Here is a 27,352-nt window from a genome sequence, read left to right on the forward strand (position 1 = left end):
AGTTAACTGAGCAGAGTTAGTAATTTTAAGTTGTAAAGAATGTCTGCAACGATGTTTTTACAAAATATGCTTGCATTTCAGTTTTGATATGGAGAGGAGCCTTGCAGTAAAAAAGGTTGAGAAGCACTGCTCTAGAAGGTGAAAATGGGTGTTTCTGAATATGCAAATATAAGCACAGCTTCTAGAAAAGTTTAAGTATAATGATAATCTTCTTAAGGTGTTAATAAGTGTGTCAAAATGATACAGTGTGAAAACATATATAATAAAGTTGGCTCTTACTGCGGCCACCCTTCCCCAGTGGATACAGTGAAGAGAGTCAATAAAGCCCAGATGACGTTATCATAATGAAAATCACGTCTCTTCCACTCTCGCTTCTCCTTTTTCTTGTCTTTGTCATAGTCAATGTAGTAACCCCTATAAAACATTAAGAAAACATTTTCCAGATAATAAACAGTGAGGATTTTGTACTCCTAAAATGTAATTATTCTATTCATAGCAGCAAAGACATTTTCTAAAGTCTTCTTAGTTTTGAATAATATCTGAGCAGTTTTAAAATTGATTTTGGCATTACATTTAGAATTTATATTGCAGATGTAATGGACACCCACTTGCACTCGTCTTCTGTGTCCTTGGAACTGTCGGTACAGTAGTAAAATTTCCCTTTGAAAAGTTGCACTGCAATTACTGCAAATATGAACATAAAGAGCTTGTAGACAATGAGGATGTTGAAGACATTCTTTAGTGATGTGACCACACAGTCAAACACAGCCTGCAAATCAAAAGGAGAGAAAGAACAATGTGAGAGATGGACAATTTTATAATTTCTATTTAACTTTATTATTATATTGTTATTATATTATTATGTTATTATGTTGTAATTTTAGTACTTCAACTGTTTTGTGTTTAAATCTGCCTCTCACACTTTATCACTTTGCCTCTTTTTTCCACACATTGCTGGCTCTTTCTCCACCTCTTACACCACAAACCCAAGATAGACACACACACACACACACACACACACACACACACACACACACACACACACACACACACACACACACACACACACACACACACACACACTCACACACAGAGAGAAAGCTCTGTCAGACTGTGAGGACTGGGAACTAAAAATACTAATGCAGTCTTTTCACACATGGCAAAAGAGTTTCATCACCTTCCCTCCTATTTGTTCTTGTTCTGCTGCTTTGCTGACCACATTTGTAAAATAATCAATTTCAAATAATTCAATAATGAACAATGTAGATACACACATACTGTTCGACTAATCATGTATTCAACTAATTGCCTAATCCAGTAAAATCTTACAATTCAACAAAGATTTGTACCTACATACACACACACGCAGGGGTCAAAAAGATTTTCAAAAATCTTTATTTTTGAAAGAAACCTCTTATGGTCACCAGAGCTGAATTTATTTGATCAAAGTTACAGTAAAAAACACATGATCCTTCAGAAATAATTCTACTATGCTCATTTGTTGCTCAAGAAACATCTCTTATTATTATCAATGTTTAAAAAAAGGAGTGCTGCTTAATACTTTTGTGGAAACTGTGATAATTCTTTTTAGAATCAGAATCAGAAAAAGCTTTATAGGATTCTTTGATTAATAAATGAATATCTGAATAAAGCTATTGATGAACAGCTTTTTAGGATTCTTTGCTGAATAGGAAGTTAAAACAGCATTTATTTAAAATAGAAATCTTGTGGAACACTTTACTGTCATGTTTGATCAATTTAATGCATTCAAAAAAATACAAGTATTCATTTCTTTCAAAACAAACAAACAAACAAACAAACCTTTTGATCCCTGACTTTTGAACAGTTGTGCATTCCTTTCATGTTCACATACCTTGAGTTTGGGAAGTCTTTTAATAGTCTTAAGAGGCCTCAATACTCTAAGAACTCGGAGTGATTTGATGGTTTTAATGTCTCTTCCTGTGTTACTCCTGTATAGCATGAAAACATTTGTAACTAAACAATCACAAAACTGTCCTATTTCTCACACACACACACACACATTATTATTATATGGCGCAAAATCACTAGAGAATGTGTTTACCCCATCACATTCCTGCCAGATAACGTGAGGCACAGAGAAAAAATGAGAAACAGACAGGCATTCTGAATCAAAGTGCTTCGCAATGAACAAAGAAGTGTTTTACACTCACAACACAGTAAAGAGAGCATCAACTAACATCATTATTTGTTTTGCTCACATAAGTCATGTAGGTATCACACAGCATTAATGGAATTGGAAGATGAATAACAAAACATTTGAGCAATGCACCTAAAAAGCTTCATCCATATGTTTCAGCTTTAACAACAAAATGCAAAATTACACTTGTTCATTCATCTGACTTACGTAAGAGCAAAGGCCACCAGAGCTCCCACCACGACTATGAAGTCCAGAATGTTCCACAGGTCACGGAAATAGGAGCCATCATGTAAGATCAAACCCTGCTCAATCATCTGAGAAAGATATGATAACAACATATCATTGACAATCCCACCTCCGATACCACAACTGAGGTACCCTTGAGCAAGGCACTGAACCCCCAACTGCTCTCTGGGCGCCACAGCAAAAAATGTCTGCCCACTGCTCTGGGTGTATGTTCATGGTGTGTGTGTTCACTGTGCGTGCACTTTGGATGGGATAAAGGCAGAGCACCAATTCCACGTATGGGTCACCAAACATGGCCACATCAATTTTAATTTAACATACAGTACAGACCAAAAGTTTGGACACACATTCTCATTCAAAGAGTTTTCTTTATTTTCATGACTATGAAAATTGTCGAGTCACACTGAAGGCATCAAGGGCTATTTGACCAAGAAGGAGAGTGATGGGGTGCTGTGCCAGATGAACTGGCCTCCACAGTCACCGGACCTGAACCCAATCGAGATGGTTTAGGGGTGAGCTGGACCGCAGACAGAAGGCAAAAGGGACAACAAGTGCTAAGTATCTCTCGGGGAACTCCTTCAAGACTGTTGGAAGACCATTTCATGTGACTACCTCTTGAAGCTCATCAAGAGAATGCCAAGAGTGTGCAAAGCAGTAATCAAAGCAAAAGGGGGCTACTTTGAAGAACCTAGAATATGGCATATTTTCAGTTGTTTCACACTTTTTTGTTATGTATATAATTCCATATATAATTCCACATGTGTTAATTCATAGTTTTGATGCCTTCAGTGTGAATCTACAATTTAAAGAAAACTCTTTGAAAGAGAAGGTGTGTCCAAACTTTTGTTCTGTACTGTGTATATATATATATACACACACACACACACACACACACACACAAAGTTTAATTTTGCAAACTGAGGAACATACATTAAAACCAGAACAATCCATGAACTTACCTTGATTATCATTTCAAATGTGAAGACACCAGTGAATACATAATCAAAATAGCGCAGCACCTATTACACATAAAGACAATAATCCAAAAAGCATTACAATGTCAGCATTAGCAAACACACAATTACAAGAGACTCAAGAGACATTAGCATCGCTTGCCATTGTCTGCTAAATTTGAACAAGCCAGAATGTTGATATTCTCATGATGGATCTACCCACAAAGTCACAGCACTAACATTACCCTCAATGTATAGATTTAAATACAAGTTTGTGCATTTCTAAAAGGGAAATAGGCTTCTTCTTCAGCATCTAAAACATAGTTTTTGTAATTCATTTACACAGACACAAGATCTCATCATCTATTACTGAAAGAGTCTTAGCATGTAATTAGCTGTGGTTTTCAACAGCTGCTGCACTGTCACTAGGGAAATTTAAAACCTTTTCTATTAGCTTGCAAAAAATGCCAAACATTTCAACACCAGCAGGGAGCAACATTATCAGAGCCAAAAAAACCTCAAACATCTGTCTACGGTGTATTTATTTATATTATAAAAAAATATTTGAAAGATTGTACATGGAAATAAATTATTTAATATTGTTTAATATTGTTATTATTTAATATACATATATTTAATTTGTAATGACGCTTGGGAGTTTTTAAATCAACATTTTTATATAAAATGTCCTATGTATGCATTATGACAAATGTTAGGTCAGAATTAAATTTTTTTCGGTGACAAATAATTTTTTCAAATCACAATATTCAATTAAGTATATCATTTAATATGAAATATGAAATGAAACTTGCATGCATTATAAAAGTATTAGAAAATTACTGTTTACAGTAGTTTTAGATACAGCCCTTCATACTGCAGAACATGAGAATTACCCAGAAATATTAATGACAACTAATGATGGATGATGGGTAAATTAACTAAGTTAACGATACTCATCAATTTATATAAGTTTCCTTAGAAGCACTTAATAAAATATAAATGCACTTCTTATTTAGACCATCTAAGAACTGTAGCAGAATTGTTTGTATATGGGTGTTGTATACACAATTTAAAAAAAATGGAGACATGGTAATGGGGGGGGGGGGGTCTTACTTTGTTCCTGTCCGAATTAGTGTTGACAGGGTCTTCAGCAGCCAAGGAGATACTGCTGGCGGCGATCACAAGAAGGATTGACATCTCAAAATAACGAAGATTGACAATATAGTGGCAGGCCCTGCGGATCCTGTGAAAAAGATGTTAAATAGATCTAAAGTGATAAAATATTAATCAAATATAGAATACAGCTCTGGCTACATAAACATTCAGCCTTACGGGTTGCTGGGTTTGAAGATGAACATGCTGACAGGTGGAGGGGCTTCTGGTGCATCTGGGGTTTCATCTTCTTTCTCTGGTTTTAAGGCCTCTATGTCTTTACTATTACCTGTAAAATCCACGTATATATTAGAAATTGGGAGCTTTTACATGATGGATCTTTATGTTTACTTCAACTTAGTATAACTCAGTAAAAGAAGAAAGCTGAGAGTTTGTTGCAAAAAAAGTATTACAGACACTGGAGTGAAACTTCACTGGAAACTACCAGTTTTATATATTTTTTACATACGTAAATGCATATATATATATATATATATATATATATATATATATATATATATATATATATATATATATATATATATATATATATATATATATATATATATATATATATATATATATATGTAAATATATATAAAATACAATTTTCTTATTTTTATTTTTATGTTTATTTCAACTCAGTATGACTCATTAAATGAAGATAACTATGAGCTTGTTGCACAGTATTACTAATATAGTGATTGCATTGATATTATATAGGTTGAAAATAATGTAGATATACTTATATGATATTATATTAATATAATATTGAATTATATTAAGTAATATAGATCTTTTCTATAGAATGTATTGGAATATATAAAATAAATAATTCATTTGCTAAAAATCTTCATGAAAAAATGTAAGACTATAAATATAAGAACATAAGCTTTTTGAGCATTAGAAATACAATGGAGTCAAAGTCACAAGTCAAATATAAGAAAGAAACTCATTGTGTGACTATTAGGCTTTAGCTTCACCAAAAAGAGCATGTTTATGGCCATGTCATTTCTAGTGCACAGTTTGGTTTTGGTCTCCTGTAGCTAGATCAGCACCAATCCAGCACTAACAACAGTCAGTCTAGCTGGTCTTATCAGTAGGGTCATCAGAGGTGCAGGGATGCTCAAACCTGTAATGGAGGTCAGCTCCATGGATAGCCGAGTGTCGGTGACCTCTGTCATGATGCTGGTGTTGAAGGAGGACTTCTCCTGATTCAAGCATCCGTGGTTGTTATTATCTGTCTCCAAAGTTACCTGTGGGGACTGCTGGAGTGTGCTGTCAGTGAGCTGTAGAGTTGCAGGTTCTGAGTCCTGAGGTGGTATTTTGCGTGGGGAATTGGTTGGTTTGGTTTCTGATGATTCAGAGTTGTCTGGTTTGTTCTGCCTGTGGAAGGGGAGAAAATATAGCAGAATTTCTTTCTCCAGTACTCCAACAAAGAATATCGTGTACTTGGCCAAAAAAAAAAAAAAAAAAATTGATAGATACATTTGAAATTAATATAAAATGTCACCATGATGTGATGTGAATAGAGCTGTCCAGTCATGATTCTAACAAAGTTCTAATGGGTTTTGGAACAGCAGATTTTTATTTATGAGTAAGATAGGTTCTGTGGTTAACATGACATTCATGTTTGTTTGGCATGGCAAAGCTGAATTTTCAGCAGCCATAACTCCAGTCTTCATCGCTTCTCTGAGAAACCACTTTCAAAGACTTGAGGTTTTGATGCCAGAAGATAGACTTTAGTATAAAAAAATAACTAAGCCGAGAGACCCTGCAGAAAATCTCCCATGTCTCTGCCTGCACACTCTTTATATAGGTTTCCATAAACAATACATATCATTCAGGCCACTTATGGCTAGTCTATATCTCCTCATGTCAGCATAATAATAATACAAAGAGGTCTAAGTTTATTTCATGTCAGCACAAGATCACATGTTCTCTCTTAGTAGCTCCTCATATATTTGAGCACACATGCAGTTAAATACGAAAGGGGTAAAATAATAAAATATTTTTTTGTAATATCATAAATGACTTTTGATCAATGTAATGTGTCCTCGATAAATACAAATACTTTTCTTTAGATAAATAAAATACTATCATCAAACTTTTGAACAGTTGTCTATATAAAGTGACAATTATATAAATCAAAATAAATAATTAAACTACCTCTGTTCAAGCATCCTGCCATCTGGACGGATCTGTCCATCATTATTTGAATCCTTTTCATCTCCATTATTCCATGGCCTTTGTTCTCTACTGTCAACACCACCATCTCCTTGTTGTGTTTCTTTAGCTCTGGGATCTGTTTGAGGTTCACGGTGACGTGGGCGTCGGGGCCTGGGCCCCATATCTGGGGTCAGTGTGTCCCCTATCACGGGAGGTCTGTACTTACGGACTGCCCGCTGACGCCTGTTTCCATTCAGTCTGGGGAAATGGTTGTTGATGTCCAGAGTGCCCTCGGGTGAGGTCTTTGATTCAGACAGCTCTGTTAGGGGTAGGTTCAGCTTCACTGGGGGTTCAGGGAGGGATATGTCCACAGACATTGGTGGCTCAGGTATTGGAATAGCTAAAGGGGGTTCAGGAATAGGAATGGACAGAGCTTGCTCATCCAAGGGCATGTCCATAGCCATGGGTGGCTCTAAGGTAGCCTCCGGCATCGTGTTGGTTGTTGTGGTTCCGCGCTTGCTGTTAGACGGAGATATCCCAGGCTTCTGGGATAGGCAGGCAAGTGGTCCATCGTTCTCCTCACTGGGGCTGTTGAAAAGGATCTCACGGCTTGACATCTGTCTGTGTCTGCGCAACTGGCTGGTCCTCTGCTCCCAAACTGACATGGTCAGTCTTCTCCTTCTCTCTCTCCTGGACATGAAAGAGTTAGAGGTATTGAGTGGACGAGGATCAGCCAGACTCTCTGAATCCTCAAAGGAGTAGGCTGCACGGCTCCGGTGAATTGCACGCCTCCTGTACAGGTAGGGCCTTCTCCTCCTCCTGAGGAAAAAGAGAAAGGACACACAATAAGACTGGATGGCAAACTAAATGTTTAAACAGCCATGCCACAACAAAAACATTATCACTCGTAAGCAGAACAAAACCCTTTCTACCCTTCTGAAAAGACCAACTTAGTCCAGTGGTTCTCAGTTGGTTTCGCATCAGGGCTCTATATTGCATCAGACATCAAGTGAGAGAAAAGACTGCATAAAATATATAATACAGTACTGTGCAAAAGTCTTAGGCCACTAGTATTTTCACCAACAAAAAATGGTTTTAAGTCAGTTATTTCTATGTTTTGCTGTAGTGTGTCAGTAGGAAATATCAGTTTACATTTCCAAACATATTTTTTTTTGAGTCTGACAGCAGCCAGTGCTCCACATAGAGATCTCATTATCATCCAGTCTGTCTGGAATTCCATGAAGAAACCGAACAAACTGAGACGGACTACATCGAGAAGTACTGTGGTAATTTCTCCAAAATGCTTCAAGAAACCTGCAAAGCTACAGTACTGTGCAAAGTTTTAAGCACTTGTGTAAAAATGCTGTAAAGCGAGGATGCTGTCAAAATAATGCCATAAATAGATTTTATTAATTAACTTCTATTAACTTGACTAAATTAAAACAACATTTGGTGTGACCATTTTTTTAGGTAGCTTTGCATGTAGGTTCGTGAAGTGTCTTGGAGACATTGCCACAGTTCTTCTGGATTTAGTCTGTCTTAGTTTGTTCTGTTTCTTCATGGCATTCCAGACAGACTGGATGATGATGAGATCTATTCTCTGTGTGGAGCACTGGCTGTAGTCAGACTCATTGTGCAAACAAAAATCTCACTGGATCATTACAATTAATGGCAAAAATAATGTTTGGAAATTTAAACTGATATTTAATACTGTCACACTACAGCAAAAGATAGAAAAAACTGACTCAAAAGCATTTTTTGCAGGTGAAAATACTAAGGCCTAAGACTTTTGCACAGTACTTGTGTGCAACTTGTATATATATATATATATATATATATATATATATATATATATATATATATAGCTAGATAGCTAGATAGATAGATAGCTAGATAGATAGATAGATAGATAGATAGATAGATAGATAGATAGATAGATAGATAGATAGATAGATGGATAGATAGACAAAGAGTTTGGTTCCAAAACGCGCTAAACGACATTTAAAAAAAAGTTTCTTCCAAAATCAGTACTGTATGTGGTCGATATTGAAAAGTACATTTTTAATTTGATGCAAAAAGCTATACTTGCCGAGTTATTAGGTCATGTTTTCTACCTTTTTTTCCAAACTGCGACAAACACAAGTCTCCCTTAATTATCGGTACTTGTAAATCTCCATTACATGCTTTCAGATGAAGCAGCATTTCATACACAGAGCAGTAGATCACCGACAAGCTATGCAATATCACATTCATTAGATGAATTGGATTCGCTTATGAACGCGATATTGCATAGCTTGTCAGTGTTAGTGTGTGTTATTAATGACATTTATGTTTTTATTAATACAGCACATAGCACTACACAGCTAAATGTACGTAACATGGCAAAGATGAATGCACCTTTGGAAGTTGAATGTAAGGGAAATGTCATTTTTGAATTTCGGTGGTCGCCCATACATTTTGAAAAGCCTATTTATATTGACATTCTAAATACATAATGCATATAGTGTATACCCGAGCAAACCTGCGACCCACCAGTTGAGAACCACTGGCTTTCAGACAATTCAGTTGTCAGCTTGGTCAACAAGTACATTTTACTAAAATATGAAGAGCACCAGCATCAAAAAAAACAACATCATTGTGACCAGGCGTACTGGTCAGGTCAGCAGGGTAGCTGAATATGAGAACTGAAGTATCTGTGGGCAAAATATCTAACAAACTGCTGTTAACAGGTATTCTATAACATGTGGTAGAAAGGGTCCATTAATTCTTATTTTCATGACTTTGTATTTTTGTGTGACAGGAATTCATGGTCCAGCTTTTAAGGACAGCAGAGATGGAAAACAACTGGATAGAGTTGCAATATCAAAGTGTAAAACGAAACAGAAAAACTGGAAATAGAGCTGATCCAGAATGGAGAGAGAAAAAAGAGTGTAGGAACTATAATTGCAAGAAATCAAATTCCAACCAAAGATCAGACTTGAAAATGTGAAATCAGGCATTTGATAAAGATGGTGGAACAGAAAGCTTCACCCAGATAGATAAATTAGGCAGGGCTTAATGTTAAAATTGAAATAAAACAGACTATTACTTACTGGTACTTGTACTCTTGTGTGGTCCGTGTAATCAATGAGCGATTGGTTGAAAACAAGACATTAGTGCTTTCAAGAACAAGGACAAAACAAGCCAAGCATCACAGCCCAAAAAGGTAATTGACTGAAGTCTGACAAATACTGTTTTTCAGTAGCATTTCAATGCTCTACTACAGCCAATTTTTATATTTAACATAATATTTAACATTTAACATGTTGTATTTATACTATTGCTGATAATAAACTAAATGTTTTAAGTTTTGGGCTGTGTAGCAGGGCAGCAAAGCGTCACATGACAACATGATGGTAAATATATTAGATAAGAAGCAACAAATATAGTATTCTGAAACATTTTGAAATGCTGAGACAGTAAGAAACATATATAACAGATATAAGACATAAAAATGGGATCCATATGCATAAGCACACAATATCAGAAAAAGAGAGCACCCTGATTCATTTCTTTAGTAGTCAGCTGGTCATACAAATGCATTTTGCAGGTAGGACGTCCACAGTGTTCATGCTAACTGAAGGCATGCATTCATTTCCCAGGTCTCGTCAAGCAGTAGCAGACATGCTGCAACAGCCTTTTTTATCTTTGAAGTAAACATGCAAGATCCAAATGCCACAGGCCACAATTTCCAGACTGAGTTCACTGACAACCAGCTCTCTCACATTATCTCCCAAAATGCAGTAGAGAAGAGACCCTGTGGTATTCACATCATACCAATTTATTCTGACAAAGACATGGCCTACATTGTCTCATAGACAATGTTGTTTGTTTGGTTTTGTAATCAGTAATTGTCCAGCAAACGTATTATATTCGTCTCTCAATAAGGACAATAATGACAGTAAAGCCTCTTTTCTATACAATAACATTCATGACAAACATTAGTTATTAGTTATTTCAAATTGCGAGCATGCCAAAAAAATGTATCTAAATATATATATTACAAGAAATGTTTTCACAGGGTCCAAATATTACATTTGCCAAGCACCAAATGAGAATAAAAACTGGATTTGAGGAAATCAAATTTCCAAATGGCTAGCAACTACAAGAAATGATGTATTATGTTGCAATTCAACTTAAACTGTAAGAATGATATAAGAGATGTAAATTAATGTTTTAAACCAGAAAGATATATACTATGTACTAAAATTCTCATGCATCCTCTAAAAAATTTAATCACAGTAAAAAAACTTACCATTAGAAGTTTATCTAGGAATCTGGGATGATTATTTTTTTTTCTCCAGAACTCCATGTGGCAACACAATATTTCCCTCATTAAGCCACCACATGAATATAATAAAAAGAAGATCACAATGTCACTTAAAATATTCACAAAATATTTTGCAAAAATCCTGTGCAGTTTCACAGGATGCTATTTGTGCTATTTGCAAAAGCCACACTTCGCTGACCAATTGTAGCACGTTCTCGCTATAGTCAATCAAGTTTTGCTTTACAATCAAGGCAGCTAAATTAACTTCATTCATCAGCATTGGTACAAATATTAAATATAAGGGCCATAAAAATTGGGAGACAAGTGAATTGTTACATCCCTAATTGTCATATATACATATACACACTCATGTGTTATTTTAATCAAATCATTTGCCATAGGCAGGTGTGACAAAAAGTTATTTTGGACCATGTGGTTACATTTCTTGACTGAAAACTTCACGCTTGACTTTTATCCCCTTTTAGTAACAGTATTTTTTGGGTTCAGGAAGCAACCTATATATCAACCTATATATATATATATCATTAAGTAGCATGTTAGCAGAGGTGAATCCATGCTAACAAGAGCTTTCATCTTATATAACTGCTCTCAATTCAGCATTCAAAACTCACTCAAGTCCCTAAATGTACTGTGCTATCAATAAATATCAAAAACAGAAACAGAAATTAGCTTCTAAAGCATCTATGATCAATCAAACAATGAAAAGGTGATTGGACTGTAACGTTAAGGACACACTATGACTGGTCATCCTAACTTGCACATGCTCAACTCCACGAGTCTTACATCACATCCATACAGTGTTAAATTCCCAAAATTACAGAAAGATGCATCTGTGTGTGAACTCAGGTTATGGAAACTTTCATCTTTGAGTTAACCTCCCTATTTAGCCCTCATATTCTCTTTATGTTTTGAGATTTAGGCTAGCTGGATGCCTCTTTTATTCTTGCAAAGGATATAACATATCACTACATATCCAGGCTGACCAATGTAAAGGCATTCAAAACTCGATCTGGGTCTCATTTCGGAGGCTGAGGTCAAATTTGTAGGCTGCATACTCATCATGAAGGATATCTTATTTAAGAAAAGTAACTGTAAGAAAATTCACTGTTATTTCTTGAGAGGTTTAAAATACTGTAATTAGTTTTTTACTTTGCAATTTAACCGTTGTTTTTCTTAAATGATGACGTATGCAGCCTAGATGCAGCTAGATCTGTAATTCTCTTTTTGATGGGAACAAAGTCGTCTCTATGACAACATAATAGACTCATCCCTGCAAAGACTGGGAAGCTTGCCGGTTGCTAATGACAACTTGCTGTTGATTTTGAAGGAAATTATTTTGCTGCGAGAATAAAGAGCCCCAAAAATCCCTACGAAATCAACTGAAGGAACATTGTGTACAACCTTCAACTATGATAAACAATTTTGTTGGTCTCAAGTAAATGCCTCTTGCAAAATAGCTGGGAACAGTAAATAGAAATTAACTGTTTAATTAACTATTTCTTCGAGAGGTTCTCAAGAATTTTTCCATATCAGCATATTATGCTCAAGAACTGTGTAACATTAGATTTAAACAGTACAGAGTTGAAGACATATCTGTAAAAGCAAAGACTTCAACTGTTTACATAGTCTGGCAACCGTACAGAATAAAAATCTCAGACATAAGAGTGTTAGTAGTGTTAGTGGGTATGTTAGCATTTCTTGTGAGAGGGCGAACGAGCAGGCAAGAGTGTACTTGGTTCACTTACTCTGAGGACATGAAAGAGGACATGGGCCCAACCTCCTTGGCTTTCTGCAGGGCATGTTTCTTATTAAACGCCTCTTCCTCCTCCTCTTCATCCTTTGGAACAGTAAGGTGTTTTTCATTATACAATTGCCTTGCAAATCCTTCAGCATATAAAGCTAAAAGAACCTTGCAGGATATACCTTTGTGAGCTCCTGGGCATTGGCCAAATTGTCAACAGCGATAGCCAAGAAGACGTTGAGCAGTGTATCTGAAAATTTTGTCAAGGATTTTGGCTCAAAACAATGAGCTCTACAGCAATAACCATCAAAACTAAGAAGGACAGATTTAACCGAACACAGTATTGTAAAATCAGTATAGAGTTTCAAGTCAACATATATCGCCCAACCCTACCTTGATGCCTTCCTACCTTGGAATGTGTCCCCCGAAAGGCAGCATTTTTTAGTTTCCGATACACCCATGGTCTCTCAGTTCATTTCAGTAGGCTACACAATCATGGTGAAGACTGCTGATATGACAGTTGTCCAGAAGACAATCAATGAAACTCTTCACAAGGAGGGCAAGACACAAACATTCATTGCCAAAGAAGTTGGCTATTCACAGAGTGGAATGAAAAAGTGTGAAAGCAAAAGAAGCACAACCAACCGAGAGAACTGCAGCCTTATGAGGACTGAATCGATTCAAGAATTTGAGTGAACTTCACAAGGAATGGACTGAGGCTGGGGTCAAGGCATCAATAGCCACCACACACAAATTTGTCAAGGAATTTGGCTACAGTTGTCGTATTCCTCTTGTTAAGTTACTCCTGAATCACAGACAATATAAGAGGTGTCTTTCCTGGGCTAAGGAGAAGAAGAACTGGACTGTTGCCCAGTGGTCCAAAGTCCTCTTTTCAGATGATAGCAAGTTTTGTATTTCATTTGGAAACCAGGGTCCTATAGTCTGGAGGAAGGGTAGACAAGCTCATAGCCCAAGTTGCTTGAAGTCCAGTGTTAAGTTTCCACAATCTGTGATGATTTGGGGTGCAATGTCATCTGCTGGTGGTCCATTGTGTTTTTCGAAAACCAAAGTTACTGCACGTGTTTACCAAGAATTTTTGGAGCACTTCATGCTTCCTTCTGCTGACCAGCTTTTTGTAGATGCTGATTTCATTTTCCAGCAGGATTCGGCACCTGCCCACACTGCCAAAAGCACCAAAAGTTGTTTAAATGACCATGGTTTGGTGTATTTGACTGGGCAGCAAACTCACCAGACCTGAACCCCATAGATAATCTATAGGGTATTGTCAAGAGGAAAATGAGAAAGAAGAGACCAAAAAATGTACATGAGCTGAAGGTTGCTGTCAAAGAAACCTGGACTTCCATACCTCCTTAGCATTTCCACAAACTGATCACCTCCATGCCACGCTGAATGGAGGAAGTAATTAATGCAAAAGGAGCCACTACCAAATATTGAGTACATGTAGTAAATTAGCATACTTCACAGAAGGCCAACAATTCACTAAAAATGTTTTTTATTATTATTATTGGTCTTATGAAGTATTCTAATTTGTTGAGATAGTAAATTGGTGGGATTTTGTGAAATGTGAGCCAAAATCATCACAGTTAAAAGAACCAAAGCCTTAAACTACTTCAGTCTGTGTGTATTGAATTTATTTAATACACAAGTTACTCAATTTGAGTTGAATTACTGAAGTAAATTAACTTTTCCTCGACATTCTAATTTATTGAGATGCACCTGTATATACATACATACATACATAGGTAGGTACTGGTGGTCATGAATAGAGAAAGAATAAACATAGGATACAATTTCCAAACAGAGTCAGGACAATGAAGTAGACAGATGACCACATCCCAGACTTCACGCCACCTTGAGACCTAATGCCATTGTACATGACTTCATTCCAGTCCTCGCCAGTGAGAATCTACAAAAACAGTGAACTTATTTCAGGACCACATAGAATCTGTATCTGAGTTACTCCACAGAGAGCTTCCCATATTTCATCAGAATAATTTGACAAATGCTTCCCCTTGCAAATATGTTTACTAAATATTACAGTTAATTTGATGATCCTTTCAGCTACCAATGAATTGGATACCAATAACATACTGTCCCAAATTCCATTCCTCAGAATCTGATTTTCCCAGAAATTTGAAAAAGAAACAAAATCTACAAAATTTTGTTTTACTCTAAAAGTATTTTTTTTTCTGTGCTGGACTTGAGTAAATGTATTCATTTTCATAATTATAAAAGGAAGATAGATTCTGTTTTATTACTAAGTATGTTTTTTTCTGCACCCTGGTCCTAATTTCCTTTCTATCTGTGCAATTAAATCTTGGTCTAATTATTTAGCCTTCCTTGTAAGACATTTTTCACCAAGAAACATCCAGAGCCATGCATTAAATTCAGATTACAACTGGGTGGAATCTTACTTGAAACACTGTCATGATGGCTGCTGGAAAAGTGTCAAAATTTGTGGGAGTGTAGTCTTCAAAGATGAACCTGCAAAGAAAGAAACATTTTTATTCGATATGTGTCTGACCAGGTTACTGAATAATGGATTATTTGCTTTTCACCTTCTGGCTGAACCTGATCTATTTTATATTGTCTTGCCACAACTGTCACATAGTATTATAGTTCCACTCCAAACATATATATATATTTTTTTTGCATGAAATTTGATGCCATGTTTGATATGGACATGGTGGTGGACTGAACACTTTTTTGTTGAATCAGGATTAAAGCATGCTGAGGATTTAATATTGTTATTGCAAATGATATAAAGAGCAGCTCATAACTCATAAGGTGTAGATTTCCAATATTTTCAGTCATAAACCCAATTTAAAACTGTCTACAGGCTTTGTCTGTGCTTAGACTGATAAGATATTACCTTCCACCAAAGAGCTGCATGCCTAGAAGTGCAAAGACCAAAATGAAGAGGAAAAGCAGGAAAAGCAAACTGATAATGGACTTCATGGAGCTCATCAGTGACACAACCAGGTTCCTCAGGGACGCCCAGTACCTTAACAACACATAAATACAGCATCTCTGAGTTCAAAATAGGGACATCCAGAACTGAGCAAAGACATCACAAGTCAATAAACAGATTATTGTCTCTGCAAGAAGCAAACAGACCAAGGAGACTCTTATTCCAGGCAAACTTGCACTTACTTTGTAATCTTGAAGATTCTCAACAACCGTAGGGCACGCAAAACGCTGAGCCCAAAGGATGTGCCAGGTCTGAAGAACCCCCAGAACACCTCCAAAATACTGCCTACTATCACCTGGAAGGAATTAAGGAATTTCACCTCTTTAAATATGTCAACTGATGTCAGAAAATTCTGTCTATAGCTGTGGTGACATTAGCAAAAATTTCTTCAAAATTTCACAGACAAAAATGGGTCAATTTATGACATTTATGACACATTATGACCCATTTTAATTTTAAGTTAAGACTTCTGATTTAGGCGAAAATCTAAAGTTTTTAGCGGGCTACAGACATCTGATGTGCTTAAAAGTAGCTACTTTCAATGTTACGTTAACTGTATGTCAGATGTTATTTGATTAAACAAGTTTTATAGTTCTTAAAAAGAAAAAAGAAAAAGTAACAGGATCTGTATGGACAGGCTAAGTTACTAACGTTCTGATTTAATTAAAGATAAGCCAATAGATAATCATTATATATTGACACTGTCCAAAATAAAACTGAAATCTAATTAAAGCTACATATTGATATTCAGTGTTGGGACCTCAAAATTTAGAAATTGTTTAAATTAGAGACATGTTCATAATGTTCATAGTGGAAGTATAACTTTAAGCCTGGAAAAAAGATCTGCAAATAAATTTATCACTAGATGAGTGGGAATTGGCTTGTAGTAAAGCACATAAGCAAACTATAAACTCTAGGTTGAGATTATTACAGTACAAGTGGCTTATGCGTGTTTATGTCACTCCTGTTAAATTAAACCAATACAATCCAAATATCCCAGACATATGAACAAAGTGTGGAGAGGAAAAGGGTACATTGTTCCATTGTTTTTGGGAATGTAGAGAAATTAGGACATTTTGGGGTGCAATAAAGCAAACTGTGAAGGATATTATTTCTAAAGATCTCCCTTTGGAACCATCTTTTATAATTTTAGGCTTATATCCCAAGCACACAGGATATGCAAAAAGCGAGAAGCTGTTCATTGATATATGTTTATTACAAGCTTAAATGTTGATTGCACTGCACTGGAAAAACATAAGAAGACCAGGGATTGGACAGTGGGTTAAGCAGATGTTGGCTACTCTTCCATTGGAATGCATCACATACTTGCTAAAAGGAAAAAATAACTTGTTTGAAAGTATTTGGAGACCTTTCATGCTTTTTGCAGAAGGCACAGACTTAACAGAAGATCAAGAGGAGGACGACGCTCATGAATAATTTTACAGTTAGTGATCTGCTCGTTGGGAGTTGGTTGGTCTCTGTTAACTTGTGTCAAAGGGCATTATGGATATAACATTTTATATATGATATCATTGTATTTTGTGTCTGAGAGGGGGTTCTGTTGTATATCATTTCAAATTCTAAAAAGACCAATAAACAAATTGATGGAAGGAAGTATAACTTTAAAAAAAGATCAAATGAGATTTACCGTTTAATTTCTTTGTACTGCTTTTATCTTTCTTGATAAAAAAAAATGTTTTAGAGTCACCTCCTCGATCCTCTTCAACACTTGCACTGTTGAGCTATCTTCATTTCAAAGAAGATTATGGGAAGGATAACAGAAATACACTTACCCCAAAATCAAAGCAGTTGAAGGAGGAGTGGAAATAGAGTCTGGGCCCAAGTCCATACATCTTGAGAAACATCTCTGTAAGAAACAGGCCCATAAACAGGAACTCTGCATAGTCTGCAACAGAAAAGAACCACTTTAAAGTTAAGACTATTGATCATGTATGAAAGCATATACATTGAGTGAAAAGTTTCATTTTTCTTGTGGTCTTACAAAGGAGACTAGACAACCACTGAGGCTGCTTGTGGTGTACAATGGCAACACAGAAAGTGTTGAGGGCCACCAGACTCAGAACTATCCAGTAGAAGGTGTGAGTCTTCACCATACGGCGAACGGAAATCCGTAACATGCGTTCTTTCCGACGGAAATAGGATGTTGGTCCTCTTTTAGCACTGCGTATGCTGGCTTTGTTCAGTGGCATCCCTGATGAACAAAAATATTTATGAACAAGCATAACAACTTGATCCACATTTATACTTCTTGATTGAAAAATGACACATTTTCAGCTGTATGTGAAAATGTGCATAAAATGACGTGGGTAAATATCTTGCATCATCTAGGCCAGTGGTTTTCAACCCCCTAGTGGGCCGCGGTGGTATTGCAGGTGGTCCGCCAATTATTTTCTGTTCATTTCCAGTCCATTCTAGGGCTGTGCGATTAAAAGAAAACGTCCTAAAATCACGATTTGAGTGTGCGCATATGCCTAACTCCAGGTTCACACACTGTCTGTGATGCGCCTTTTTTCTGAGCCAATGTTGACGGATCAGAGCGTTCTCACTGCGGTAAAAGGCTAGAAATAAAAACGTGCGAAAATAATTCATGTCTAACACATGAGCATAGAGTGAATTTGTTAGTGAACAGGATGCAGTTTAAGTGAGAGGAGACACGTTTTAAGTGTGCACACTCTCTCCTCGCAAAGCAGCGTGTATCTGAGCAAGCACGACCGGTTTTGTGACAGAGCAAAGGAAATCTGCTGCGAACAGAGAGATTCGCACTCGTGCATTATTTTAATGTGCTTTCGCGTTATATTTATGCGCTCTCACTGCTGACCGCATACACATACTGTATACACACTGCAAACACCTGAGGCACCGCTACAATTAATGAGCTCTATGAACAATGCATGGCAAAAAAGAAAAAAAAGTCCCTGTATACAGGATTTTTTTTTTTATTTATTTTTTGCCACAAGTCTATACATTTTTTTACATCTTCACTATAGTGATAATTTTGACTTATGTCTGTTCTAGAGATGTTACAACTTTTTGATAAAGCTCTGATTGGTTTTCTTTTGGAAATATGTTTCAAATTAATCCTGAATGCATTTATGACTGTAAAAGCACAATTGCAAAATTGATCAAAAAAATCGCGATAGTTTTTTTTTTTTTTTTTTGTCCATATCGCACAGCCCTAGTTTATTCAATAAATATAGTTTAAAATCTAGCTTCTGAGTACTAAGTTATTAACCCAACAATAGCGGGGTCAGTTATTTTTTTTGAAGTGGGCCGCGCAAACATATGTGTTTGGTTGTGTGGGCCGCGAGTTGAAAAAGGTTGGGAACCACTGATCTAGGCATGATATGAAGGAGACCTGGGCAGAAAGCCACTCACCTACAGCCGATATGTCAGCATACTGTTCCTCTGGAGTTCTCCGAAAATCATCCACCCCTCTTCTCTTTATCGTGGTGGCTCTTTTTAGCACTAAAAACACAGATACCAAATCATTTCTCTTATTATCTTAATATATATATATTTTATTTCAAACTTAACAAATAACAGATTAATAAACCAAAAACTGTAAGAAATTTTCAACGGTAAATTGAAAAGCCAAACTGAAGCTAAAGCAAATGATTAAAATATAATCTGTAAAATATTTACTTTGTCGTGTTTCTTATTAATCAATGATGCTAACTCATCATAAAGGTCAAATATGTTTTTTTGTTAAGACATGCAGAATTTATGTTTTAAATGCGTACAGGGAAACTATGTATCACTGAAAACTTGATGCAGCCCATTTTAAAACATGATATGACAGATGTTACAGCCACCACTCTGTTGTAATCATTTACTTTTCAAGCATTTGATTTTTTTTTTTTTATCAAAGCACGTAGTCTAATAGGTTGGACTAAGGGATACATTCAATTGCAAATAAATCTGCTTGATATGTTTTGCTGTTGTCATCGCAACAATTAAGTTAATATGAATGCCTACAATTACATTTTACGTTTAGATTGCAACCTGGATGCCTACTGCTGTCAAACATCATATGCAAGGGCCAAAACCGGTCTCAGTCTCACCTACTAAACTTTTTTTTCCATATTGGGCCCAGTTTTCTTAAGACAATCATCTTAAATAGGATGATGGAATGCATGCAGGAGAATAGCAGGGGCATCAAAATAAGAGTTCCCCATGGTAACTGCCTGTTTTCCATTCACACAGCCTCTGGGAAACTGTCAATCAACATTTAATAAAAAATAAAATAAAATAAAAATTATTTGATTCTGGAAAAACCTGTCATGTGGGTTTTTGCTTCACAGATATGTGCCATGAGCAGGATCATGGTGTTTTGTTTATTGTGACATCAGTCTGTTGAATATATAACCTCTGTGTTGTTTTATGGGACCAGAAGAGGCTTTATATGACAGAACAGGCTATTGAATAAATTATGAAATCTTAGACAGAGAGAGAATGCATATTTACTAGTGTGTTAAAATAATCACATGACCCTAACCCTGACAATAAAAAAACTGAATCCCACAATCTATGTGGGAAAATGAGAAAAAAACAGCAAAGGTCAAACATCTTACCATCTAAAGCAGAAGGTCCTGAATTCTTGTTCTCCTCTGCAAGCATCACCTCCTCTGCAAAATACAAACGCATTTACATTTTATCAAGTTGTACACATAGAATTTACTGTAAAACTGGCATTTAAAATCTAATTTAATATTGGATATTGAAAGAAAGATTAAAAAATGTAAACAAACCAATGGAATAAGAAATATTACATATTTGTGACACTGATCATGTGCACTGATTTTCCTACAGTACTTCCATTGAAGCACAAGATGAATTCTGAACATGCTTAAGAACATGAACATTAGGTTTTTGGAATGTAACTGCTGTCATTAAAAGCATTCTGAAATGTATATATTTAGTTTATTTTTCACTTGAATTGTTATACTGATATACAGTATAGCAAATATAATTTGGCATAAAATAATTGCAAAATAGAAGCATTTTCTAGAAGCATTCTAGTCTTTTTTTAATGACACTGAGCATCTGCTGTAGAAAGGGGGCGATGCTGTGGCACAGTGTGTTTTGACAGATTTGATGTACTTTTTTTTTTTTTTTTTTTTTTGCATGGTGCATTTGCTAGCCCATTATGTAAGAATACCTGCACGGTCGATCCAGGCCCGATACCCATTCAGCTCCCTTTCGATCTGTTGCTGTCTTCTGAGCTTCATGAAGGCTCTTCGGTTCTCCACCCGCTCTCGCTCTTTAGCAAACTCCCTACACAAGCCAACAGCATGCAATTACACACACAGAGAATAACCACAGGGATGACACACTTAATTTATCAAAGTGTTTCACCTGCAGAGTGAAGGAATGAAAGGCAGAGAGAGAGGCTGCATCCTAATTTGCTTAAATTTTTTTACAAATTGAAAGCACACCGACTTCAAACCAATAGTCATTAGTCATCAGTCATTAGCTGCATTTCCATTACAGATTTGCACAAAACTTTTGCAATATTTTATATATATCAATTAAAAAACAAATGTGAAATGCCAGCGTTTCAACTACCAGATGTTATGCAACTATCATTTTTTCATCTCGCTAGAAGTCATGGCGACAGATGTTGGTAGATTAAAGGGTTAGTTCACCCAATAATCAAAATTATGTAATTAATAACTCACCCTCATGTCGTTCAAAACCAGTAAGACCACCATTTATCTTCGGAACACAGTTTAAGATATTTTAGATTTACTCCGAGAGCTCTCAGTCCCTCCATTGAAGCTGTGTGTACGGTACACTGTCCATGTTCAGAAAGGTAAGAAAAGCATCATCACAGTAGTCCATGTGACATCAGAGAGTCAGTTAGATTTTTTTGAAGCATCGAAAATACATTTTGGTCCAAAAATAGCAAAAACTACGACTTTATTCATCATTGTCTTCTCTTCCGTGTCTGTTGTCAGAGAGTTCAAAACAAAGCAGTTTGTGATATCTGGTTTGCGAACGAATCATTCGATGTAACCGGATCTTCTTGAACCAGTTCACCAAATCAAACTGAATCGTTTAAATCGATTCACATCTCCAATAAGCATTAATCCACAAATGACTTAAGCTGTTAACTTTTTTAATGTGGCTGACACTGCTTCTGAGTTAAAACAAACCAATATCCCGGAGTAAGTCATGTAACTCAAACAGTACACTGACCAAACTGCTGTGAAGAGAAAACTGAAGATGAACACAGAGCCGAGCCAGATAACGAACAAAAGACTGACTCCTTCAGTCAGATTTTTTTCTTACCTTTCTGGACAGTTTCAATAGAGGGACTGAGAGCTCTCGGACTAAATCTAAAATATCTTAAACTGTTTTCCAAAGATAAACGGAGGTCTTACGGGTTTGGAACGACATGAGGGTGAAATAATTTTGATTATTGGGTGAACTAACCTGTTAATGTATAGAGCAGCCACCGCACTAGCCATTATTTTTAATTGAAGGAGATGAAGGTGTGTATCTCTAGCAAAGCAGTGCAGCGAACCAGTTCTGGAACATAGAACTGGTATAAACACAAGCATTTACTAGAGTGGCCACGATCAGCTTCGGTGGCCGTGTTGGAGCCATGAATGTCTATATAAAGAAAAGTGTGTTTTCAGGTATCGCAGTAATGTTGTTGCCTTCATGTCATGGATAAACTGTGTGTTTCTCTGCAAAAGCACTTATTTGGCCTTTTGAAAGTGGATGCAATTAGAAATCAGTGGATAAGATTTATTTACAACACTGTTCCAGAACAGTACAACTTACTACTGACTGCTCAAATGTGGAATATGATGACATATAGAGTAATACATATTGTTTGTCACTCTTACGATTACAAGTGCAGATATGGATTTATGTATACAAACAAAGTATCTTCCGTCTTTTGTGTGAAAAGATGACAGACAAATGCACTACATGTTCTGTATCACACTGGACACTCAAGCAGAGCTGAAGCAGCACACACGGTTTTGGCTTTTTCACTGGTCATCTGCATTTTTAGAATTTGACTCAGGCTCAAACTGATGTGTTAAAATTCAAAGAAGTACATGTGATGAGGGAGTTTCAGTAGAACAGTGAACTGCGGTCAGGTGAGATGTTGTCAGGCCATATGTCAGTAAATCCTAATTTTCTTGTCAAGTCAGCCATTAGCTGTGCTCGTAGTGTGTGCTCTTCAACTACATGCACAAATGCAGTGGCGTACATTGTAGCCTAAATCATTTCATATTAAAGTACAAATGAAAGTATGAGCATGCAACGTTGTATTTATGAATACAGAGAAATTAGATATGTATAGAAAGAGAAACAGACAATGTTGCGGTATGTGTAATAACTTAATCTTATCTCTTGTCTCTAGAGACAAAGATAATACATCTCAAATTAAACTCTGATGTAACTCATTACCCAGGGTGGGCTCAGACATCAGTTTAGATGTGGTGTCATTTTGTCTTTGATTCCATTGAGGAAAACAGTACTTACCCTGACAGGACTCCTAATACCAGATTCAACACAAAGAAGGAGCCAATTATTATAAGAGGAATGAAGTAGAGCCAATTCCAAGTAGAGCCTAAGGCATCGTTGGTCTGTGCAAACACAAAACAGGAAGTGATCAAAACAATGAAAATAATACATTAAGAATTTTGCAGTAGCTCCTAAATCTTCTTAATGCCTGGGTTGAAAGGGTCAGAAAACCATAAACCCAGCCCTTGTAATGGTGACGTTTCAGTGGTGCTTTGCTCAGCAGTGCAAAGAGTGTGATCACTCTGTGGGCAAGCGGCATTGTTGCCCAGCTGAGCCGAGAGGGTGTTCCCCACATCCCGACACAGCTGCGACAGCTCAGTTATGAGTGTGAAAAACACCTCTAACTGTGGCAGCATGACTCACGTCAACGCATGACACCATGTGACTGATTAAAAACACTTTTCCAGACATTCAAATTAGGAGATCAAGAATTAAAAACATATTTTTAAAGTAATTGGGCCAACAAAGGATAATTTTCACCTGATAATTTTCCATGAAGTACCAGAAATCAAACCTTTTAAGAAATGTTAAAAATAAAAAAAAACAATTCTTGTTTTAATGGAATGTTGTAGTGTTACAACCTAAAAGTGCATGGCAGGTTTTCTCTAGGGATGCACCGAATCCAAGTTCGGATTCGGCCGAATACTGGGCTTTTTTGACAGGGTTCGGTTTCGGCCATTGATTAAGTGATGGTGTTTACATGAGGACCGTTCTGTAGCAATAAGGAGCCAGTCACATCGGGTAGTGATGTGGAGATAAGCATTTTTTTTTTTCACTGCTGGCAAAAACGGCAAAGATCTACCCCTGTGCCCAGTGAAAGACTTTTCAGTAATGCTGGGGATATTCATTCCCACACTCGCAACCGGCAGTCACCTGTTAATGCAGAGCGTCTTGTTTTTTTTTTAAAGGAAACTCTCATTTCATGTGAAAGGTTAGAGGTTTTATATTAATGTAATTATGATGCAGGAGATGTGTGTGATCTTCCGTAATATTTTTCGTAATATTTGGCTACTGTTCTAATCATAGCCTAGCCTACTATTATAAACGAAAAACTGCCTACTATCCATGTTTATTGAGTAAATGTTCAATAACATTAATTTAAATTTAAATTGAAAGTCACCAAACATATTCTGGTTTAAAAAAGAAAAGAAAAACACTTTTCTTTGCATTGCTGCACTTTTATTGAAAGGTTTTGGTTTATACTTGTGTAAGCGGCTTATGGTAATTGTCAAAATAGTTTTTCCCACTTGTCATCCTGACATAATGTTGCCTATTCTTTAAAATAAAAATGTTTACTTCATTAATGTGTTTTACTGTGTTAATGGAATAAGCATGCGAGTAGGATTCGGTATTCGGTTTCGGATTCGGCCGAATCTTAAACAGTGGATTCGGTATTTGGCCGAACCCAAAAAATCTGGATTCGGTGCATCCCTATTTGGCACTTGGTAAAATCAGTCAATGTAGACATTGCCTCATCCTCAAAAATCACAAACAACATGAAACAACAGAGGTACAAACAGTAACACCTCCAGTGTATGAATATGATAGGTCACAGATGGCTAGAATACGGAAAGAGGAAGTTCTTTAAGCCTAAACTGCAACTAGTTCAGCTAAAATGGACCAACTGTAAGTGCAATTTGATCTTTTAAAATTCTAATTATTATTATTTATTTTTTGGGGGGGAAGAACAAAAGGAACAGGATTAGGAAACAATGTAAATGTAATGTGCAAGCATTAACACAACAGAGAAGCGTCTCCCAAAATCATCGTACTGTATCAACAAAAAGAAAAGTCATGGTTGGAATTTATCTAACAAAAAGACTCAACTAGCTTTGAAACCAGCCATTAAAATGTATTAAATGAGAAATACTACAAAGAAGCTAATTACTCTGTTTCATCTGATAAACAAAATGTGGTAGATTAATGTTCAAGCGAGTCAAGCGAGATCTCCTGATGAAGTCTTTAACATGATGTAATGATTCAACACTGGATTACAATGGTTTAAGATTATGTTTTTATGGATTAGTTTTACAATACGGAAGCATCATCACTTAGAGTGACCATATTTCCTCTTCCTCCTGGAAATGTCCTTGCCAGGATTTCAGGTTTTGGCTTTGTTATGCTATTGTTTACATAGCTGTCAAATGTAATGACTGAAAGGTTTGACCAGTAAAGTGCAGGCATTGTACATAATCAACCAATGGCTTTGGGTCAAAGCAATGTAAATACACATAACATCATATATAAGGACTGTAGAGAGTATAGGTGTGTTCGACTTGAAGCAGCTTTGTGCAGATCGATCGTTGTATGACATCAAAATACTGCAAAAGCGATAAGAGAGCAGACAGCCTGTACTTCTGAATAGCTCTCGCTGAACTTTAATGTCATACACAGATTGTTCTGTGCAGCGCCACTTCAAGTCTAACAAACCTGAAGTCAGTAGGAAAACAAAGCCAAAATGCAGACATTTTAGGCAATTTAGAAGTCCTGGCCAGGACATGTTTGAGAAAAAGGAGAAGTATGTTCATCCTACTTCATTTCAAGCACAGAAACAGAACTGCTACACATCAGTCAGCTGAGAGAAAAACTCACATTATAGAGTACAGCTGTCCAGCCTTCCATGGTGATGCACTGGAAGACAGTGAGTATTGAAAATAAGATGTTATCAAACTGAGTGATGCCATCGTTGGGTCCGGGAAAGTAGCCAGAGCAGTTATAATTTTCAGGACAATTCTTGGCCCCACATGGGAAATCAATGTCAGATGAGTCTGCTCTCTGAGAGTCTGCATGAGATGAGAAAGACAAATAAATAAATAAATAGTTTTTTTTTTTTCATGAATTGCACTCTATAAGTTGTACACTTTTGAATTTTTTATAATTTATCTGTGTCATTTTTCTACTTGTTTTAAGGTGTACTCACACTAAGCGATCTGAACCGTGCCGGAGTGCGTTTGACTGGTTCGTTTGACTAGTGTAATCGCTCCCTACTGGATTCAGGCATGGTTCATTTGGCCATCTCTGGCTCGCTTGGAAGAGGTGGGCCAGAGGATGGTTCAGTTGGGCTTGAAACAGCTACTGTTTTGCATGCCCTACTGGCATCATTACGACCCCAAAAAAAAAACCTTCTATCAATACTACTACTACAGTACACTTTCAATTAATTTAATGAAGGACATGGAACAGGAATTGTAGTTTGTGAATAAAGATGCAAATTCTTTCATTAACGTCAGCTGCCTCTGTAATGATCCTCTGATACATGCAAGTGAAAATCACTGCTCGGGCTAAATTATTAATTTATTGGCAGTCTATTAGAGAAAGTGGGGTCCCACTTTATATTAGGTGGCCTTAACTACTATGTACTTACATAAAAAATAAGTACAATGTACTTACTGTGTTCATATTGTATTGTAAAACACTTTTGCTGCTATTGAGTTGGGATAGGGTTAAGGTTAGGGAGAGGGTTGGAGGTATGGGTAAGTTTAAGGGTGGGTTAAGGTGTAAAGTATGGGCAACAGTGTAATTATAAATGTAATTACAGAAATTAAATACAGATGTAATTACATGTCGGTTTTTTCTTAAATATAAATACAATGTAAAAACATGTATATACACAATAAGTACATTGTACTACATTATTAATTAAAATGTAAGTACATAGTAGTTAAGGCCACTTAATATAAAGTGGGTCCGAAAGTGGTTTTCTACCTGTTATCTGTATGACGTAAGCGTGCTCCGACCCGGAATGTTTAGTGCAAGTGTGAGTGCGGGACAGTAGCGCTCAGGCTCAGTTCAAGGCAACTGTGTCAAGTGTGAGTACACCCTTATGGATTGTTATCATTCAGCAAATAGAAGAGGCCAACAGAAGGATGAAGCATTTACTTCCCGTATGGGAGGAGCCAAGCAGTATTCCATTAAAAAACAAGAATGAACATTTTTTATTTCATGGTGATTTTGCATGTTGGTAACCAAATGGTTTTGGGACCCATTGACTTTTGCTGTATGGAAAAAAAATACTTTGGAAGACAAC

The 27,352-nt window shown here is 36.4% G+C and overlaps 1 protein-coding gene across 1 annotated transcript in view; it reads right to left on the reverse strand.

Moving 5' to 3' along the window:
* Nucleotides 1-27,352, reverse strand: part of LOC128018859 (voltage-dependent R-type calcium channel subunit alpha-1E-like) — a 133,203-nt gene that overhangs the window by 18,829 nt on the left and 87,022 nt on the right. Inside the window, exons 8-30 of the mRNA XM_052604682.1 lie at nucleotides 25,918-26,108; nucleotides 23,284-23,387; nucleotides 20,942-21,057; nucleotides 20,355-20,408; nucleotides 19,159-19,248; nucleotides 17,765-17,974; nucleotides 17,556-17,668; nucleotides 15,945-16,057; nucleotides 15,664-15,795; nucleotides 15,206-15,275; nucleotides 14,580-14,697; nucleotides 12,953-13,020; nucleotides 12,775-12,866; nucleotides 6,700-7,518; nucleotides 5,663-5,916; nucleotides 4,711-4,819; nucleotides 4,492-4,621; nucleotides 3,385-3,444; nucleotides 2,387-2,493; nucleotides 2,084-2,095; nucleotides 1,874-1,970; nucleotides 609-769; nucleotides 280-414 (exon numbers count right to left, since the gene is read on the reverse strand). Of these exons, the coding sequence (XP_052460642.1) occupies nucleotides 280-414; nucleotides 609-769; nucleotides 1,874-1,970; nucleotides 2,084-2,095; nucleotides 2,387-2,493; nucleotides 3,385-3,444; nucleotides 4,492-4,621; nucleotides 4,711-4,819; nucleotides 5,663-5,916; nucleotides 6,700-7,518; nucleotides 12,775-12,866; nucleotides 12,953-13,020; nucleotides 14,580-14,697; nucleotides 15,206-15,275; nucleotides 15,664-15,795; nucleotides 15,945-16,057; nucleotides 17,556-17,668; nucleotides 17,765-17,974; nucleotides 19,159-19,248; nucleotides 20,355-20,408; nucleotides 20,942-21,057; nucleotides 23,284-23,387; nucleotides 25,918-26,108 (3,355 nt within the window). The remainder of the gene's footprint in view (nucleotides 1-279; nucleotides 415-608; nucleotides 770-1,873; nucleotides 1,971-2,083; nucleotides 2,096-2,386; nucleotides 2,494-3,384; nucleotides 3,445-4,491; nucleotides 4,622-4,710; nucleotides 4,820-5,662; nucleotides 5,917-6,699; nucleotides 7,519-12,774; nucleotides 12,867-12,952; nucleotides 13,021-14,579; nucleotides 14,698-15,205; nucleotides 15,276-15,663; nucleotides 15,796-15,944; nucleotides 16,058-17,555; nucleotides 17,669-17,764; nucleotides 17,975-19,158; nucleotides 19,249-20,354; nucleotides 20,409-20,941; nucleotides 21,058-23,283; nucleotides 23,388-25,917; nucleotides 26,109-27,352) is intronic.

Source organism: Carassius gibelio, chromosome A8 (genome assembly GCF_023724105.1).
Source record: "Carassius gibelio isolate Cgi1373 ecotype wild population from Czech Republic chromosome A8, carGib1.2-hapl.c, whole genome shotgun sequence".
NCBI lineage: Eukaryota > Metazoa > Chordata > Actinopteri > Cypriniformes > Cyprinidae > Carassius > Carassius gibelio.